Genomic DNA, 19,470 nt, shown 5'->3' with positions numbered 1-19,470 from the left:
CATAAGCTCATTGCTTGTTGTATGAAAAGGCAAATAAAATCTCATTGGTGGCTGAAAGTAGACATGTTTTTGAAGTAATTCAGTGCTGATTAAAAATTCACTTACAGATTAGCATATTGATCCTGCACACCAAATAGCTATATCTTTCAAAGGTTATGCTCCAAACTTAAGGCATATCACCTCAGATTCTTTCCTAGGCATGCAATTCAAGCTTTGTGTCAATCTGTGCATTAGCCTCTAACTATTTAATACAAAAGTACATGTTCATATTTGAATCTGAACTGATTTGTGGCAAGTACAGGAAGATTTATGTGTTAAGTCATGGAATCAGCATTAATGAGAAGAAATATGCTTATCTTAGCAAGCAAAACAATTTATTAGAGAGATGAGATGGGTACCTACTTGAACCTACCTACCTATCTATCTACATCTGATTAGGTCATCATCAAAATTCACAAATCAAAAAGGACTTGCTGTTACAGAGAACCATTCCTGAACCATTTTTGCTTTGTGGCACGGCACATTATCCTGCTGAAAGAAGCCACAGCAATCAGGGAATACCGTTTCCATGAAAGGGTGTACATGGTCTGCAACAATACTTAGGTAGGTGGTAAGTGTCAAAGTAACATCCACATGGATGGCAGAACCCAAGGATTCTCAGCAGAACATTGCCCAAGCATGACATTGTCTCCGCCTGCTTGCCTTCTTCCCATAGTGCATCTTGGTGCCATGTGTTCCCCAGGTAAGTGATGCACACGCACCCAGCCATCCACAAGATGTAAAAGAAAATGTGATTCATCAGACCAGGCCACATCTTTCATTGCTCTGTGGTCCAGTTCTGAAGCTCACGTGCCCATTGTTAGTGCTTTTGGTGGTGTATAGGGGTTAGCATTTGAACCCTGACTGGTCTGTGGCTATGCAGCCCCATACGCAACAAACTGTGATGCACTGTGTATTCTGTCACCTTTCTATTAGAACCAGCATTAACTTTTTTAGCAATTTGAACGACAGTAGTTCGTCTATTGGATCGGATCACACGGGCCAGCCTTCACTCCCCACGTGCATTAACGAGCCTTGGCTGCCCATGACCCTGTCACTGAGTCACCACTGTTTCTTCCTTGGACCACTTTTGACAGATACTGACCACTGCAGACAAAGGGTAGAAGTATAGGTGTAGAACTGGCTGTGTGCTGCTTTGGCTTGCCTGCATCTCTAGGTTCCCTATCACTACACTTCTTTCTACAGTGATGTTCCTAATGACATAGAATGACACGATAATGCCTTTTCTCATCTCCCTGTATAAAAAGGAACAGCAGGATTTAGGGGCAACATGGAAAGAGGAGCAGATGGGTGTGGTGTTTTGAAAAAAAAAAATGCTAGATGGAGGGGGGGGGTCTCTGTTTTCTCTATCCCAGATAGGTTTCAATTCTACTCATGCATCCAGGCCTTTATTCATGTATGCATAATCCCAGCTGTCATTGCCCTGTCTGTCCCTTATAACAGCACACATTCGTATTCATGCACTACTGAAGGAGCTTTCTCTAGGGTATTTAGTACAATAGACACACAGCACACAACAAACATACAACAAAGGAAAAATGCAGCCCTGATGTTATTAAAATAATATTTAAGATTTTACAGACAGCTGGCTCTTGAAGCATTAGTCTAAAATACACAGTGGACATGAGAACTGAGAAATGTCCAAAACACATTTGACATTTATTAAAGTCAAATAAATAAACTGTTATTTGCTTTTTCTGTAATAAGTAATATTTGTAATACCATATTTGAGCACATCATGGTGTATATCAGTAGGCACCCAAGGAACATAAACAGTTTATAGATCAAACAGATTTGTGTTTCATTTTAATACATACAATTTGCAGTATCATATTACACCAGAAGATGAAAGCATGAGTTTATAAGTCTGCATAAATAAGCATTTTTGTAGTTCTTTCTATTACACATTTTATTACACACTTCAGATGTTCATTTATGTAAAATAATAATAATAATAATAATAATAATAATAATAATAATAATAATAGTAATAATAATAATAAGAAGAAGAAGAAGAAGAAGTAGAAGAAGAAGAAGGAGTGGGTAAATATTCATCCATATTGGATTTTATGCCATTTTGAATCTACAAAAAAACAAATTGTAAAATTTTGTGGTGTAATAGATTTTGACCAGTACTTTAAGGTGAGTAATGGCCTTCTTCTATGGGGTTCCAATAAGTTTTGTCTAAAGCCCAATAATTCACAAAGGATTATAACTACTCATAACTTTCAAACTTAATCTACTTAATATGCAATTAATTAATTTCCATTTTTTGTATAGAATTTTTAACCGAGCCCAGCCCAGGTGCCCAGGAAATAGAAGAATCAATACACTGTAAAGGTAGAAAAGGCTCTGACATGATTTGTCTTGGTTTAATTTTTTTTTACATCACAAAAACCTGCCTGAGAAAGCGGGGACGTGGTCGAGCACCAGTTTATGAACAGAGGTGTATTACTGGGCCTTAGGGATTTTGAGTGATAAGGATCACACACCTGTGCCGTATTCTATTAACGATTGTTTTCTGTTGCAATGTGCTGCAGAAGGGATAAAAGATGAGAGTGTGAGTGTAAGTGAGTGAGTGTTAGTGAGAGTGTGAGTGAGTGTTAGTGAGAGTGTGAAAGTTAGTGTAAATGTTAGTGAGTGAGTGTTAGAGGGAGTGTGAGTGAGTGTTAGTGAGAGTGTGAATATGAGTAAATGTTAGTGAGTGTTACTGAGAGTGTGAGAGTGTGAGAGTGAGAGTGTGAGAGTGTGAGAGGGAGTGTGAGTGTGAATGAGTGTTAGTGAGTGAGTGTTAGTGACTGTGAGTGAGTGTGAGTGAGTGTTAGTGAGTGTGTGTGAATGAGTGTTAATGTGTTGCGAGTGTGAGTGTTAGTGAGTGAGTTTGGCGCGCCGTGATGTGCTGTTCACCAGTTTCCTCTTTTCCTGAACCTTCACAAAACATGTTACACTTAAATTTTACAGGGGTGTGTAGACTTTTCTATCCACCAAAAGATTTGCAGCAAGTGTGTGAACAAGGGATTGGTTCAATCTCCTATCGAGGATCAATTTCACTTATGTATATGTATGCTACTGACAATGAAATGTTCACATGTTAAAGTACTGCTATATTTATAAATCTGGAAAAAAATATATATTAATAAGGGCGGTTAAGGTTGGGGTCAGAAGAAATCGTTATATATTTCCATCTTTAATATCACTCATATGAATCAGTGTTTTTGTAACATTATCACTTTATTAAAAAATCATAGCACATTCATATAATAACACACATAAGTATAATACTGAATAAAATGTGTGGGAGAACATAACCCTCTAGCAAGTTGAGTTACAGCAAATAGCCTGTATTTTAAACTTTTTGTTCGTTAGACCAACATTGGTTATGTCGTTCAGATAATATAAATGATTACTATACCAACATAATGTAACAACTTTTATCCCCACAGTGTGATCTGGGGAAGGAGACTCACCTCCCCATCAGCTGAGGCAGCTGGACTGTGCGCCTCCTCCTCCTCGTTATCATCGTCTTTTACGTCACGGCCGCCTCGCGTTGTCTTGGGGAAATCTGTTGCCCCAAATCACTTTCCCTTTGTTTGTTGTTTTAACCGCATCATCGCTGTATAATCCTCATCCTTCTGCTGAATCGATACGGACTAAGTCGATAGTTGTTCTCTGTAAGGTAACTAAGACTTTTTCTGGTTAAGGCTACTCCGTTCGTCGTTTTTTCGGGGACGTTAGTTAGCTTTCGTTAAAACCTTTGCTAAGTTGTTATATTGCTTATCTTATAGTATATGAAACAATATTTGGTATGGTATAAATACACCCATTATGTTAAGTCATAATATGATTTTTAGTTTTAAGTATCTGAAAATTGTTAGCTGCTGAAACGCACGCGTCTTTGTTTTTGTTCAATAACTTTTCCTAACTTGATGTTCTCTAAGTGAAGGAGCTAACAGTCTTTTGGCTAGCTCAATAAGGAATGGTAGGATAAAGAGAATGTACGCAATGGTAAAGGCTTATTGGTAGTTTCTAAGCTCAGAATTCAAAGTACGTAATTAACAGCACGAACGCAACAACAAGCCTTAATTCTTTCATTGTAGGCTAATCAGCGAATGGTTTAATTTGAAATATTGCTAGCTAAACTAACCACAGTGCTACACAATGTAACTACAGGTGAAGAATAATGTTAGAAAATAGGATAATATTTATATATACGGCCCCCTGATAAATGCTGGGTAATCGGCAGAGCTTGCAGCTAAGCTTGCGAAGCATGTACTCTGGTTTGTCGTATTGAGTTTAGTTAGTCTTTGTTTACGTTAAAGAAATGAGTATTGCTAATTCTCCTCGTTTGCAACAACGTGGGCCACGCGTTTTTGTTGCCATGGACACTGGCAGTACGTGCTGATTCAGTGTCGTCACTATCCCCGTAAAGGAACCGCTACAGAAATGCATGTGTCCCTGTTTGTCTGAAGCTTCGTTAAAATACAGCATGGTAAGAAGAGTAGTCGACGACGCAAAATAAGGTGAACGAACGTTGGTGATTGAAAATAATCATTATAATGGTTAATAAATGCTACCTGCTTCATTTTTCGTGTAGCTATTAGTACCATAGTGATCGTCCCCTTATTGACTCGATGCCATTTGCAGCTATGTACATTCTTTTGATTGCACATGCACATACACTATATATATACATACACACACACGCGCGCGTGTGTATATATATGTGTGTGTGTGTGTGTGTGTGTGTATACGCATGTGTGTTTCACAAAGGCTTTTTCCCCCCTTCTCTACAGCTGTTTAACAGCTGTGCCTACTACTCATTTTCATCAGAAGCCCACAACCCGGAACTCATGCCACAGCAGGGACCCAATCTTTGATGAATTCCTTCGAGTGCCAACCATCCTCAGGCTACCAGAGCAGACCTGCTGGCTTGGCCATGTCAGGAGCCTCTATTCCTACACCATTCAAATTTCGTACCCGCCGTGAGAGTGTGGACTGGCGTCAGATTAATGCAATTGATGTGGAGCGGGTAGCTGGTGAGCTAGACTTTCAGATGCTTCAGGAACACATTGCGGGGGTGACATTCTGCAACTTAGAGGGTGAGCGGTGCCTGAACTGTCAGAGCCATGTGGACCCGGCCCTGCTCAAGCTATTCAGGCTAGCCCAACTCACAATTGAATACTTGCTGCACTCGCAGGACTGCCTGGCTCTCAGACTGCGGGCTGCCGAGGAGCAGCTTCAGACTGAGGCTAAAGAGAAGCAGCATCTTCAACTGCATCTGCAGAAGCAGATCCAGGATACCAAGTCCTTAAAAGATGAGCTAAAGCAGCGGAAGAGGATTATTGCCTCTCAGCAAGCCATGATCAGTGCGGGCTTGGCTAATTACCATAAGGTTGGTGCATATTGAAGTTGAGATATGAGCTTTTCTTAATAATATTCTTAATATGTTAATCCCCCTCCCCCTTTCACAGCTTTTATTTCCTTTTGTTGTTCTGCTGAATGTGAGGAAAGTGGAGTGTCAGTCCCTTTTTGTGGGTTGAAGAAGTGGTGTGGTGCATCAGGTGTGGGATCCTGTGGGACCCACCAAAAAAGTTCCAGTTGCTTTTACATTCAAGTATGTTTTGTCAAGTGGTGACATTGGCATCAATCCACAAGCCTCAAGAGCAATATCCAATAAAAAGACACCCTTTCAGTTTAAAGGTTTGCCACTGTCATTTGCAGTGTGGCTACATTTGCTATTAGTGCCTGCCTACATTCTTGCTAAATATTTGATTAATTAATTTTTTATGATGACCCAGAATTACTGTGAGTGGATGCTAGGTTCTGGGAAGGTTCAGGTCAGTTGCATTTCATTGTCACTTCTTTGTGTATTTCAAGAGATAGCTCTTCATTAACCTGATCTTTAAAATACAAAGTTACTAGCTACTTGCTGTTGTTGTGTTGCCTTATGCTACAGGTAATTCTGTGATATTTCATGGTAGATTTGTTAGAAACTGATCAAATGAGACCCTAACCACCACTTTCCCACCACCAAGTCAGTGTTTTCTGGGGTTTTCCAACCTGATACTAATTCTGGGTATTATTTTGCTTTGCTTGTTTAGCTCAGACAATATAAAACATTATCTGTGATGCTTTTGACAATGTTTCTTGACTTCTTTTTTTCTTGACTTCCAGTGCCAGTATTGTGAAAAAGCCTTCATGAACACCTCATTCCTGAAAAGTCACATGCAACGTAGACATCCAATGGAGCATGACAGTGAGTTTCAGTAGCACATCACAAACTTTGCGTAATGTAGTAAAGGTGGGAATATAGGAAAATACATTCACCATCCACTTTAATAGGAACACATTTATTAAGTTCATGTGGCAGTAGCACAATGCATACAACCATGCAGATACAGGTCAAGAACTTCAGCATATTCATATCAAACCTTAAACCAGTCTATCTCTTCCAAGAAGAAAAGCCAACAAGCCATGACCTCAAAGAAGCAATTCTTGCTTTTTTATTTTTTGTTATATAAGAATATGAGAAGTGAGATTCTTTACAAATGGAGAGCCTAACAAATTCATTCAAAATTCAGGCTGCTCAAAAACATAAAAAACCCAAGAGCTGCATTCATGTGACCTAGTGGCCTTTGTAAGCACATTAAATGTTTATGTTCATGACCACACGTTCAGTAAAAACCTGAACAAGTATGGCTTTCATGGAAGAATGACCAGGAAAAAGCTAATTGTCTCCAAAACAAATATGGCAGCATGACTTTGGTGTGCAAAATTGCATCTGTTCAAACTACAAAGGATATCTGAAGGACAAAGTAGAGGTCATCATAGTAAAGCACATCAACATGTTCAGCAAAAACTAAGCTCAGCATATCACCACAAACACTTAATGCCAACTTTCAGACATGTACTGGAGGGGTGATGATTTGGGCTTGGTTTTGTAGCCACCGGACCTGGGAAACTTGCAGTTACTTGGCCAACAAAATACTCCACACCTCACACACCTGGACTGTAAGGACTCCTATGTACGAATGCTGTTCATAGACTTCAGTTCAGCATTCAACACAATCATCCCTCAGCAGCTGATTGAGAAGCTGAGCCTGCTAGGCCTGAACACCTCTCTCTGCAACTGGATCCTGGATTTCCTGACTGGGAGACCTCAGTCAGTCCAGATCGGGAATAGCATCTCCAGCACCAGCACACTGAGCACTGGAGCTCCACAGGGCTGTGTTCTCAGTCCACTGCTGTTCACTCTGCTGACTCACGACTGTGCAGCAGTGCACAGATCCAACCATATCATCAAGTTCGCTGATGATGCGACCATGGTGGGTCTCATCAGTAAGAACGAGGAGTCAGCATACAGAGAGGAGGTGCAACATCTAACAGCCGGGTGTAAAGCCAACAACCTGTCCCTGAATGTCGACAAGACTAAAGAGATGGTTGTTGACTTCAGGAGAGCACAGAGTGACCATTCTCCACTGTTCACCGATGGATCCTCTGTGGAGATCATCAAGAGTACCAAAATTCCTTGGTGTTCATCTGGCAGGGAACTTCACCTGACCAGCTCCATCACCAAGAAAGCCTAGCAGCGTCTCTACTTCCTGAGGAGGCTGAGGAAAGCCCATCTCCCTCCCCCCATCCTGACTGTGTTCTACAAGGAGACCATCGAGAGCATCCTGAGCAGCTGCATCACTGCCTGGTTTGGGAACTGCACCGTCTCGGATCGCAAGACTCTTCAGTGGATAGTGAGGACAGCTGAGAAGATCATCGGAGTCTCTCTCCCCTCTGTCACGGACATTTACACCACACGCTGAATCCGCAAAGCAAACAGCATTGTGGATGATCCCACACACACTTTTCACCCTCCTGCCATCTGGAAAGAGGTACCGAAGCATTCAGGCCCTCACAACCAGACTGTGTAACAGTCTCTTTCCTCAACACCCAGGACTGAACTGTACAAAACTCTCTCTCTCTCTGTCTCACCTGTGTGAATAGACTTATATTGTTCATTACTTATTGCAGTACCTCAGCCCTTGTTAATATTTCATCTGCTGCTATGTTTGTTTATCTCTTCTTGCACTACCTCAACCGCTGCTACTGCATTTTTACAAAATACGTGTTGTCAGGCCGCTATATATATATGTATATATAAAAATGTGTGTTACAATCATATGTTATTAGTTACCTGTTCATATGTTATTAGTTACCTGTACAGTTTCTCAAAGTTGTACATCATTTCATTTTATATTCATTTTCATTTCATTGCACATGTTCTTTTTCAGCTATGTGTCATGTTTTTGGGTTGTTTTTTTGTACTTATTGTTTTTGCCCTGTCTTGTCTTTGCTCTGTTTGCACCTAGTTGCACACTTCACACTTTATGTAGCTAAGACAAACTTATGTCATAGCTCTGTGTTGGTGTTTTTTGTGTTTGAACTATATGTTGTTTGTTTATGTAGAACCAGGGTCCTGGAGAAACGTTGTTTCATTTCACTATGTATTGCATCAGCTATATGTGGTTGAAATGACAATAAAAGCTTCTTGAATCTTCTTGAATCTTGAATCCATGTTATACCAAAATATTTTGAGACAGTTGCAAGACCAGCAGTTTAATCTTGGCTGAGATTAGGTATTTATAGTGATGTGATAAATGTATCTCACCAATTTATCACATTACCCATCCCTAATAGGCATTGACTGCATTTAAAATGTTTTTGCTATTTCTCTGTCATAGAACTGATCACTGATAATCAGAAGGATCTTCAGACAATGAAGTTACAAGAAGAGATAATCAAGCTGCAGGAACAGCTAACACTGGCTAAATCTGAAATGGAGATTCTGCAAAAAGATTACAACAGCAAAAAGGTAAGACCATAGCCTGAATAGTTTATATTCTCACTGTTTCTCACTGCTCTATCTTTCCTCATATAGTGACATATTATAGAAATGTAATTTGACCAAATAAATTTGAGAATAGTGCTGTGGTGTATAATTGAGTCTAAAAATGTATATACACCTAGGCTCAAAGCTTTCTTAGCACCTTCTTATCGCTTTTTCACACAAGTCATAATGCATATTTTCAGAATAACATTTAAAAAAAGTTCAGCCATGTTACATGTACCTCTATGCAACAGAACATCGTCAGCAAAACACATTTGTCCCTCTGACTCGATTCAGTGATTGTGATTGTATTTTTAAACTCCTCAAGGAGAGGGTATAACCTCTGTAGGACCTGATAGATAGATAGATAGATAGATAGATAGATAGATAGATAGATAGATAGATAGAAGAACACAGAACACATCAAACCAAAGGTGAATGGGCTACAACAGCCGAAGGCCAAATCAGATTCCTCACCTTACAGCCAAGAAACAAGAATCTGATGCTGTCCTGGGCACAGACTCCTAGAAACTGGACAGTTGAACACTGCAGCAAAAGACCAAGTAATTAAAACTAAACTGTTTAGTTTGGGTGATAATGTGCCCATGATGACCTCTGATTGTTCCTGGCTGATTTAAAAAAAAAAAAAAAAAAAAAACACCCCAGTGATGTGTTCTAATATTTTTGATCACTTGAAAAATGGATGGGTTCAAACAAAAGTGACCAAACGAGACAAAAGAGAAGTTGTTCAACACATTAGATGTAAATATCAGAAAATAACAGCTACAATTCTGATCCACCAGCTCATTTTTTTATTTTGGAGTTAATTTGTTAGGTTTTGCTAAGATTTTTGTCCAACCTTTACAATTTTGGGGTCATTTTGGCATCACAGTCATTATCACAAACATTTTAACCTCTATAAAGAGTATAGCTGCAATTCTAATTCTTAGGAACATAACTTGAAAAGCATGTTCTGAACAGGGATCTTAGAATGTCTGCAAAAGTTGGTATTTGTAAGCTCAATTGGCTGTTTCCCAGAATCCAAATATCTTTTTGAGCTGAAACTTGTTGTGCTGCAAATCATATTTCAGCAGGTTAGCTGACAAACGACAGTGTCACCTGAGCTCATGATTGCTGTATGATACAGCAATCATGAGCTCAGGTGACACTGTCGTTTGACTATATTTTTCCCAATTTTCTAGGACCAGTGGATCAATGAAATACATCTACACATCCTTTTAGCCCTATGTTTGGCAGTGCTAGACAATATATATAGCTAGCCCTATAAATACATGTTGCCATATGAGAAAAATAAGTTTGAATCTTAAGAAAACAACTGACTTTATAATATTAAGAGTGCAAGAAATAAAAATAAATGATAAATGGACATTTGTAAATAATAGTTTTTTACCTACTGTATTGAAATTACCTCTCAATAATGTATATACGCACATAGACAAAGTTGTTGGTACCCTTCCATTAAAGTAAGAAAAATCCACAATGGTCACTGGAATAACTTGAAACTGACAAAAGTAATAATAAATAAAAATTGACTGAAAATTGACTAATGAAAATCAGACATTGCTTTTGAATTGTGGTTCAACAGAAGCATTTAAAATTAAAAAACTAATGACACTGGCCTGGACAAAATAACGGTACCCCTAGAAACGATTGAAAATAATTTGACCATAGGGACATGTTAAACTAAAGTGTTTCCTGTAATTAGCATCACACGTGTCTTCAAACTTGTAATCAGTCAGTCTGCCTATTTAAAGGGTGAAAAGTAATCACTGTGCTGTTTGGTATCATGGTGTGCACCACACTGTATATGGACCACAGAAAGCTCAAGAGAGAGGTGTCTCAGGGGATTAGAAGGAAAATTATAGACAAGCATGTTAAAGGTAAAGGCTATAAGATCTTCAAGCAACTTGATGTTCCTGTGACTACAGCTGTACATTTTATTTAGAAGTTTAAGGTCTATGGGACTGTAGCCAACCTCCCTGGAAGTGGCTGCAAGAGGAAAAATTATGAGAAATTGAAGAGATAGATAATACGAATGGTAACCAAAGAGCCCAGAACAACTTCTAAAGAGATTAGAGATGAACTCCAAGGTCAAGGTACATCAGTGTCAGATCGCACCACCCGTCACTGTTTGAGCCAAATGATGGAAGACGGCCAAGGAGGACTCCAATTTTGAAAGCAAATCATAAAAAGAGACTGGAATTTGCCAAATGCATATTGACAAGCCACAAAGCTTCTGGGAGAATGTCCTTTGGACAGATGAGACAGAACTGGAGCTTTTTGGCAAGTCACACCAGCTGTATGTTGACAGACACAAAAATGAAGCATACAAAGAAAATAACACTGGAAAACATGGCGGAGGTGTTGGTTATGTTCTGGGGCTGCTTTGCTGCATCTGGTACAAGGTCTTGAGTCTGTGCAGGGTAAAATGAAATCTCAAGACTATCAAGGCATTCTGGAGCGAAATGTGCTGCCCAGTGTCAGAAAGCTTGGACTATTCTGAAGTGGCTTACTATGATCCCTGATCTAAATTCTACTGAACATCTGTAGAAAGAGCTGAAGCATGCTGTCTGGAGAAGGCACCCTTCAAACCTGAGACAGCTGGAGCAGTTTGCTCACGAGGAGTGGGCCAAAATACCTGTCGACAGGTGAAGAAGTCTCTTTGAGAGTTACAGAAATCACTTGATTGCTGTGGTTACCTCAAACGGTTGTGCAACAAATGATCAAGTTAAGGGTACCATCATTTTTGTCCAGGTCAGTTTCATTAGTTTGTTTTTATAAATGCTTCTGTTGAACCACAGTTCAAAAGCAATGTCTGATTTTCATTAGTCAATTTTCAGTAAATTTTTATTTATTATTACTTTTGTCAGTTTCAAGTTATTTCAGTGACCATTGTGGATTTTTCTGTCTTTAATACATGGGGATGGATTTTGTCCATGTGTTTATTCCATTATTGATTCAGGAAACCTATGGTAAGTTATTTTGAATATCTTTAGTAAAAATATATGTAAAGTTTTGGTTTCAATTTTAATAAGCTATGGCATGAAAAACAATATCTTACTACAGCAGTCTGCTTGCTATGAACTAGCTAGCAGATGACAATTAAAATATTTATCACTGACCAACAAAGTTGTGGCATGTTTGTAGGGCTAGAAGTGCATCTTTGCTTGATGTATGGTTATGATAACCTGATTGAAGAGATGCATGGATTACATTGTTTTATTGTGTTATATTGTCATCTAAACAATACTCATTCCTTGTAATTTAGGAGATGGATCTAACTCAGAAACAGGCAGACTTTATGAAACAGCTGGAATTCTGGAAGGAAAATGAGTATGTACGCATGAACAACAAAATAGATGAAGTAAAGCAGGCCTGTCAGAGAGACATGGACTCCATGCACCAGAAAAACAGAAACCTAGAGAATGTGAGTTCTGATATTTATGTACAAACATTTATTTATTTCTGCCTAACCAGAGAATTATTGCCAACTTTCTAAAAAAAAATTAATACAAGTTGGGATTCTATGTAAAATAAAAACAGAATGCAGTGATTTGCAAAACATCTAAACTCTATATTTATTTGAAAATAATACAAAGACAATATATCGAATCTTTATACCGTAATATTGTTTATACTGTTATACTTATACTGTTTATGGTAACATGATATATGGGTATACAAAGAACATTCCAGAGAGGCAGAAGTATAGACAGGGAGGGGTTCACTGCTGTGTAGGTAAATGGTTCAAAAATTTAAGGTTTTTTTTTTAATTAGAAAGATGCAGGGGGTTCTGTTCCTATGGTACATAATATTGAAAGATTCAGAGAATCTAGAGAAATGCATGGGACAAGGCTGAAGGTTTTACTCAGGAAGCACTACTTTACAAATAGACATGATTCTGTAGTAGATATCACTGCAAGGGCTGCGACAATCCATTGTTATTGTGTTTAACGTTTTACACAGCATTCCAACTTTTTTTTTTTTTAGAAATGTGGTTGTTGATAAAATATGACCAAAAGTATTTGGACACCTGACCATGACACCCATATGTGCTTGTTGAACTTTTATATGGATTTAGTTTCCTTTTGCTGCTTTAACAGCCTCTGTTATTCTGGGAAATCTTCTTACTAGATTTCCTTCAATATTGTAGTGAAGATTTGTGCTTATTCAACCTGCCATCCATTAGTAAAACTGACAAAAAGACTTGGAGTTACAAAATCCATTTATTTTCAACTGATTAAACACCAAAAACATATTCTCTTAAATGATGTGAATTTTCTTTTGTTCTCTAGCAAATGCTGATGTTGCAGCAAAGCAGTAAGATGCAGGAGAACATGCAGCCTGTGCAGGTACAGGCGAGTTCTGTGCAGAACAGCGAAGATGAACAAAACCAGGTGGTTGCTGAACTCCGACAGAAGCTCTGCAATCAGGTCAGCTTCTTACAAACTGGGTAAAACTAGAACTCTAACAGTTACTGATTGAGGGGAAAATTGGTTATAATTTTTTGACACCATTTTCTATCCATGCTCATATACATGAAGCCACATTTCTCAGAATCTGCCATGGTGGTGGTGTTCATCTACACTAGTTAACTAGTTAGCTAGTGTTACATCTTTATTAAACTAGACTTAATCTTTCATTTCAGCTGCCATTCACAAATCCAGTCCTATAAAATCTACAGAACATTAACACTAAGAAACATCACTGTACAAGTTCTTTTTCAAGCCTTCAGTAGCTTCGTTTACTTTGTTGACTTTGATACCAGATGTAGCTAACCTACGTCTTATATCGTATTGCAAGTACAGTTGTCTTGCTTACAACTAGGTTTGTTAGCTAAGTTACCAGTTTGTAAGTACACTATAAGTACTGGCAAGCCTATTTTGCACATGAGGTGGTAAGCGTATAAGAGGTGACCAAGAGGTAGAGGAGTAGGCTCAGTACAAAGCCGTGTGGGTATTCAAGATAGTCCATAATCCATCTGCATATGGATGTACAGATACCCTGGCCACTGAGCTTAGTGATCAGTTTAGTGGGGATGACTGTTAAATGCAGAGCTAAAGTAGATGATCAGCATCCTGATGTATGTGGTGTTATTATCCAGGTGGGTGAGAGCTAAATGAAGAGCAGTGGAAATGGCATCCTCTCTTGATCTGTTTGGGTGGTAGGCAAACTGGTGTGGGTCAAGTGTAGGTGGAAGTTTAACCAGTTTCTCAAAGCACTTCATAACAATGGGTGCTACATGCAGAACTCATTCATATGAGAATGCAGACGAATGCTTGGGCACCTGTATGATAGTTGTAGTGTTCAGACATATGGGAACAGTGGCCTGGGCCAGTGACAGGTTCAAAATGTCAGTGAAGTCTGTGCTCGCTTGGCCAGTTGGCCAGTACATGCCCTGAGCACATGCTTGGGTATGCCAACAGGACCAGTTAACTTAATTGCATCTACTCTGCTCAGTGCTGAGTATACATTTTTTGTAGAGAGTGATCTTGGATGAGCAACTGTGGAGGAGTCAACATTTGTGGTGTGTTTTCCTATGCCTTGGTCAAGGCGAGCAAAGAAATGGTTGCGCTCGTCTGGGACAAAAGCACTGCTGGTTGGTAGAGATTGTATTGTAGATTTGTGGTCAGTAAGAGTCTGGCTGCCTTTCCACATGCATGTGGGACCGGTGTTCTCTAAAAGTGCACCTTGATGTGAAGTTTCTATGTATGCTTGGCTTTCCTTATGCCCTTCTCATGTTGGCCTCTTTTGTAGTCCTCTGTATCACAATATTTAAAAACAGCATCTCTTGCTTTCAGCAGGAGGCAGACCTCAGAGTTCATCCACGGCTTCTGATTAGGAAAGTTTTTCATGTCTTTGACAGTACTGATGTCAGTACTCATGTTGATATGGTCCGGTACGGAGGATGTATAAATGTTGATGTCAGTGAAGTGTCTTGTGATGGTTTCGCACATTTGTTGAGTGGTGCGTATTTGGGTAGTTTGAACAAGGAGGTGATCAGACTGACCTAAGTGGGGGAGGGGAATGGACTTGTACGACTCTGCAATATTTGTATATACATGGTCCAGTGTGGAGTTCCCTCTGGTAGAGCAAAAGATGTTCTAATGATATTTGGGAAGTACAGTTCTTGTAGTGGTTCAAGTCCCATGCTACAATAAACGCTCCAGCGTTTGTTGGGTGTGCAGACTGTTGCGTTCTGATAGCTATATGCAGTTCTTCCATGGTTACCTTAGCATTAGCATCCAGAGGCATGTACAATGCAGTCACAACAATAGCTGAGGATTCTCTTGGTAAATAGAAGGGTCTGCATTTAACCCTCCTGTTATCTTTGGGTCAATTTGACCCGGTGTAAAAAGTAGGTATAATTTTATATAAATGAGATTTATAATACCAATTTTTTTTTAAAAAAAAGTGCAAAATATATGTTAATGTGTTGAAAACAAGCTGACTAAAAAGTTGAAACAAAAAAAAAAATGGTGATCATACATACCTCATTTTTTATAAGCGGTCAAAACAGACCAGGCCAATTTGGCATGCGGAGAGAATAAGTGTGTAATAAATGGAAGGTAAATAAAAGGGTTCTTCAAATACTCCAGATGACCCAAGCAATGACTTTCAATTACAGTCGAGTCACCACAGTTGTACACCATGAGTTGTTGCAAAAATGCACAGTCAACTGCCATTCTATCTGGTTAGAAAAAAATGTGATCCTCTTGCTCAATGGTGCTGCTGGGGATGGTATTATTAGCCATGTTTCTTTAAAAATCATGACATTGCATTCCTTATCTGTTTCTGCACTGCAGTCTGAAGTCACAGTTTGTTCATTTTGTTCACCACAGATCGTACATTTGCAAGAAAGATGATCAGAATCCCTATACCTGAGGCTACTTTTGATCATCAGGGTGTGCAGGAGTGTGTGTGCTGGGAACAATGATTGTGCTGTCCTACAAGTTGGTGTTTACAACCAACCACACTCCAACTCCCGTTGTCTTCCTTGACTCAATTGTTCTGTTCATGAATAAACCGAGAAGAACTAAGCTGGCTGAATGGCATGGTCCAGTACCACTGGTTTCATCCATGTCTCTAGATGCTTAGATTAGACATGGCTAGCTAGAATCTAGGTAGGGGAGCACAGTGTGACTAGGCCCTCAGCCTGTTCCTGGTGCTGGCTTGTTTCCATCAGGCGACCACTTTGGGTCATGTCCTATACATTTTCTCAGGATCTTGTTTGGCCAGCATGGACCTTGTGCTAAAAATGGCGGTAGGTGAGTGGATTGTAAATCAATACAAATAAGTTGTTCTTTTCATATCTGGTAGAAACAGTGTTGAAAAGAAAAAATGTTAAACTGAGCCAACGTGCAAAAAAAAAAAAAAAAAGAAAAACCAAAGTGTCAGCACAACCTCACCAGTGCCACTGGACCTTTTGTTTAAACTTACTCAGAAATACTGAACCACGTGACTGAAAAGTGCCTTGTTGCCCAGGTTTGTGCTGTTAGATTGGCGGTTTGAGGCCTGGATTTTGCTTGTGAAGACTGCATTTGTTAAAAATGGATAAACTAACAAAGACCGGAGGGCTGTCTATGTGAGGAAACCATACCATTTTGAAGCTGAGAAAAGAGCAGAAATCAGAGCCATTGCACAAGCATTGGACGTAGTCGAACCGTTTGGAATGTCCTGAAATGTACTAACAACTCGACATGGAAATAGTTGACCATGGAAAACAATAGTTGTTGATTAAAGAATCATTGTAAGAACTGTGATGGAGCAGAAATAGAAAGGCCATACCACAAGATCCAAACCACTCATCAGCGATAAGAATCTGAAGGCCAGATTGGAATTTACAAAGAAATTCAGAGCCACAAAATTTCTGGAACCAAGCCTAACCTCTATCAAAGTAATGAAGGTGTCATCTGATGACAGACTGCAGCTGATTTGTTGTTCTCAACAGTCTTGATAGAACGTTGCAGCTTTGTCGTTTTTCTGGAGGAGGCTGATCCTTTCTATAGAAGAAATGCTTCTTTTCCTGACCTTGCTGTTGGTTGAGATATGCATCTTCCGTTTGTGATCCCGCATGATTGTAGTTCCCAGAAACTTTGATTTTGTTTTTTTGTTGTGGTCTGAAGACCCTTCAAGACTAAGAATTAAATTTTAGCAGACTTTTTTTTTAGCTTAGCATATTGCTGTTTGGCTGCTGTATAAGCTTTCTCATGCCGACTTTACCCAATGCCTTGGCTCTCAAAGACTGTCTGTCCTGGTCACAGATGAGCCAGCAAGACATGCACCAACAGTTTGTCCGGTTCAGTTTTATTATTTAACTCCTGTATTAAATATGTCTATTTCACATATATCTATTTCACGTCTTATTGAAAAATATGTTTCTTTCTCTCAGGAAGTTAGGTGGACAACAGAAATGCAAAAAATTAAGGAAGAATATGAGGGTGAAAAAAATCAGGTAGGTTTTAAAATGATCTTACTATTCTGGAAAGATCATTTTGGGCAAAGTTTGAATATGACCATTAGAGAATATGTTTAATGTCTGTGTTTTTAACATTTGTTCTCACTTTGCTTATGTCTTAGCTCCAGACAGCATTGGCAAAGGTGAATTCCACTGTTTCCAAGGAGAAAAAAAGGGTAGAAAGGAAGGTGAAGGAACTGGAACTCAGGCTAGAAGAGCAGCAGCAGATCATCACATCCCAAAACATGCAGGTTTGTATAGTAGGGCAGCTCAGGAAATCAGGTCATTGATTGACACTGTAAGGCAGTAAATTAAGGAATTTTATTTTATAATAGATTCCTGAAGCTTGTTCAAGTGTAGCAGTCTCAGTTTCATTTTATTGTTTTCCATGTCCTAAATAGTACAGATGTGAATGAATCAGTAGCCCAGACACCCAAGTTAACATATCCATACTGTTTGTTCATATATTTGTATTTGTTCAACTTTCCATTGACTTTATTGTAATGCACCTCTATTCCGTAACTGTGATGCATATTAGTTACTATCTATATTTTTTTAACCTAGTCAATTGGGTATATTAGATCATTCATTAGCTGATGGATTTGTGATCTGTCTGCCCCTGTACTTTATACACTTAATTGCTCTATTTCACTTATTTGTTGGGTTGCTAAATTTAAAACATTTAAACATTCCGTTTCAATTGTTGAAATATGTGTGTTTTACAGATAAAAAAATACACTGCAAATTCACTTAAATCAACAGTACAACAAGAAGGTAACAGTCTATTCTTTATATGTACATTTGTTTATAATACTGCTAGTTAGATTTCATTTTAAAGATTTCAAAGTGTCTTTCATTTTTGTGTAGAATTTGCAGCTCCAGAACCTAAAACAAGAGTGGTGGTCAGTGGTATGTCACCCCCTATTTTGCTTTCTTTTTCCTTCTCCCCTAATTTTTCTACAAAGCCTCAGAGTTCATTATTTGTTTTCTATCACTATGCATTCAGGTCTATTGACAATGTTGTCCATCATAGTATATATGAGTTATGAATATGAGCTCAAGGTACAGATATTTTGCGTTAATTTGAGGCATTTACATTCAAATCAGGTGAACAGTATAGAAATTACAGCAACTTTTACATGTGGCTCTTCTTAAGGTAATTGGACAATTGTCTGTGTAGTTTCATGCTCAGGCGTGTGTTATTCCTCAATATTTTACTTACAAATAAGCAGATAAATGGTCTAGAGTCTAGAGTTGATTTCAAGTGTGGCATTTGCATTCTATTGCTCTTAACTCAATATGAAGTCCAAAGAGCCATCACTAAGAAAGAGATGGTAAACACATTGTGAAAACAGGTGTGATAAAATGAACTATTTGGAAGATTTAAAAAAAAAAGGCTCAGGAACACCAAAAGGCCCAGAAGACCATGGAAAACAGCTGTGGTTGATGTCCTTGTTAACAACACCCCTTTCATAACAGCTGGCTAGATCAAGAACACTTTCAAGAAGGTATCCTAGACATCTATATTAAAGTCAACAATCAAGAGCACAGATGGTTTGGACAATGACCTGAATATTTTTGAAAGCAACCAAAAATTTATGATAAAGAGGTTGAATGTAATGGCAAATTTAGCAAGCACTTCTCCCGCTGTAGACAAAACAAATCAAAAAGGAGCTGCAGTAAAGGTTTGATAGAGCATCACCACACCACTGACTTGTAATATCAGTAGCTTTAATTTGAGTATACTATGCTAGACAGCTTAAAACACAGTAGCTTTGTCACTTTCTAAATAGTTTTGGACCTAAATGTATATTATGTAGTAAATAAAATAACAATCTGTTTTCTCTAAGCAAAAGTACACTAATTTCAGAATTTCAAAGCTAGAATTCAGTTTAGATTTAAATACAACCCATAGATCAAAGATGTTAACCTTTGTGGCATCCTAAGCACTGTACATGCAACTGTACATTGATCTTAAGCAGTTGCATTTAGGTTTAACCACTACGTATATATGAGCTCTGGGCCTGTATTCACAAAATATCTCGGTTTTTAA

General features: G+C 38.7%; 1 protein-coding gene across 4 annotated transcripts in view; it reads left to right on the top strand.

Moving 5' to 3' along the window:
- Positions 1–3,575: 3,575 nt before the first annotated feature.
- The window catches only part of dzip1 (DAZ interacting zinc finger protein 1), a 30,680-nt gene continuing 14,785 nt past the window's right edge, over positions 3,576–19,470 (top strand). For 2 of the 4 annotated variants that reach the window (XM_058403504.1, XM_058403501.1), the window contains exons 1-10: positions 3,578–3,736; positions 4,854–5,452; positions 6,235–6,316; positions 8,793–8,923; positions 12,228–12,386; positions 13,255–13,392; positions 17,352–17,414; positions 17,540–17,668; positions 18,143–18,191; positions 18,285–18,326. In XM_058403504.1, coding sequence (XP_058259487.1) covers positions 4,937–5,452; positions 6,235–6,316; positions 8,793–8,923; positions 12,228–12,386; positions 13,255–13,392; positions 17,352–17,414; positions 17,540–17,668; positions 18,143–18,191; positions 18,285–18,326 — 1,309 coding nt within the window. In that variant the 5' untranslated portion in view covers positions 3,578–3,736; positions 4,854–4,936. Of the gene's footprint in view, positions 3,737–4,313; positions 4,581–4,853; positions 5,453–6,234; positions 6,317–8,792; positions 8,924–12,227; positions 12,387–13,254; positions 13,393–17,351; positions 17,415–17,539; positions 17,669–18,142; positions 18,192–18,284; positions 18,327–19,470 lie in introns of those variants that run through there. The other 2 variants (XM_058403502.1, XM_058403503.1) reach the window with 2 other exon arrangements.

The sequence above is a fragment of the Hemibagrus wyckioides genome, linkage group LG11 (genome assembly GCF_019097595.1).
Source record: "Hemibagrus wyckioides isolate EC202008001 linkage group LG11, SWU_Hwy_1.0, whole genome shotgun sequence".
Taxonomy (NCBI): Eukaryota; Metazoa; Chordata; class Actinopteri; order Siluriformes; family Bagridae; genus Hemibagrus; species Hemibagrus wyckioides.
The sequence above is the reverse complement of the archived record's forward strand: the minus strand, read 5'-3'. Positions and strand labels throughout refer to the sequence as shown.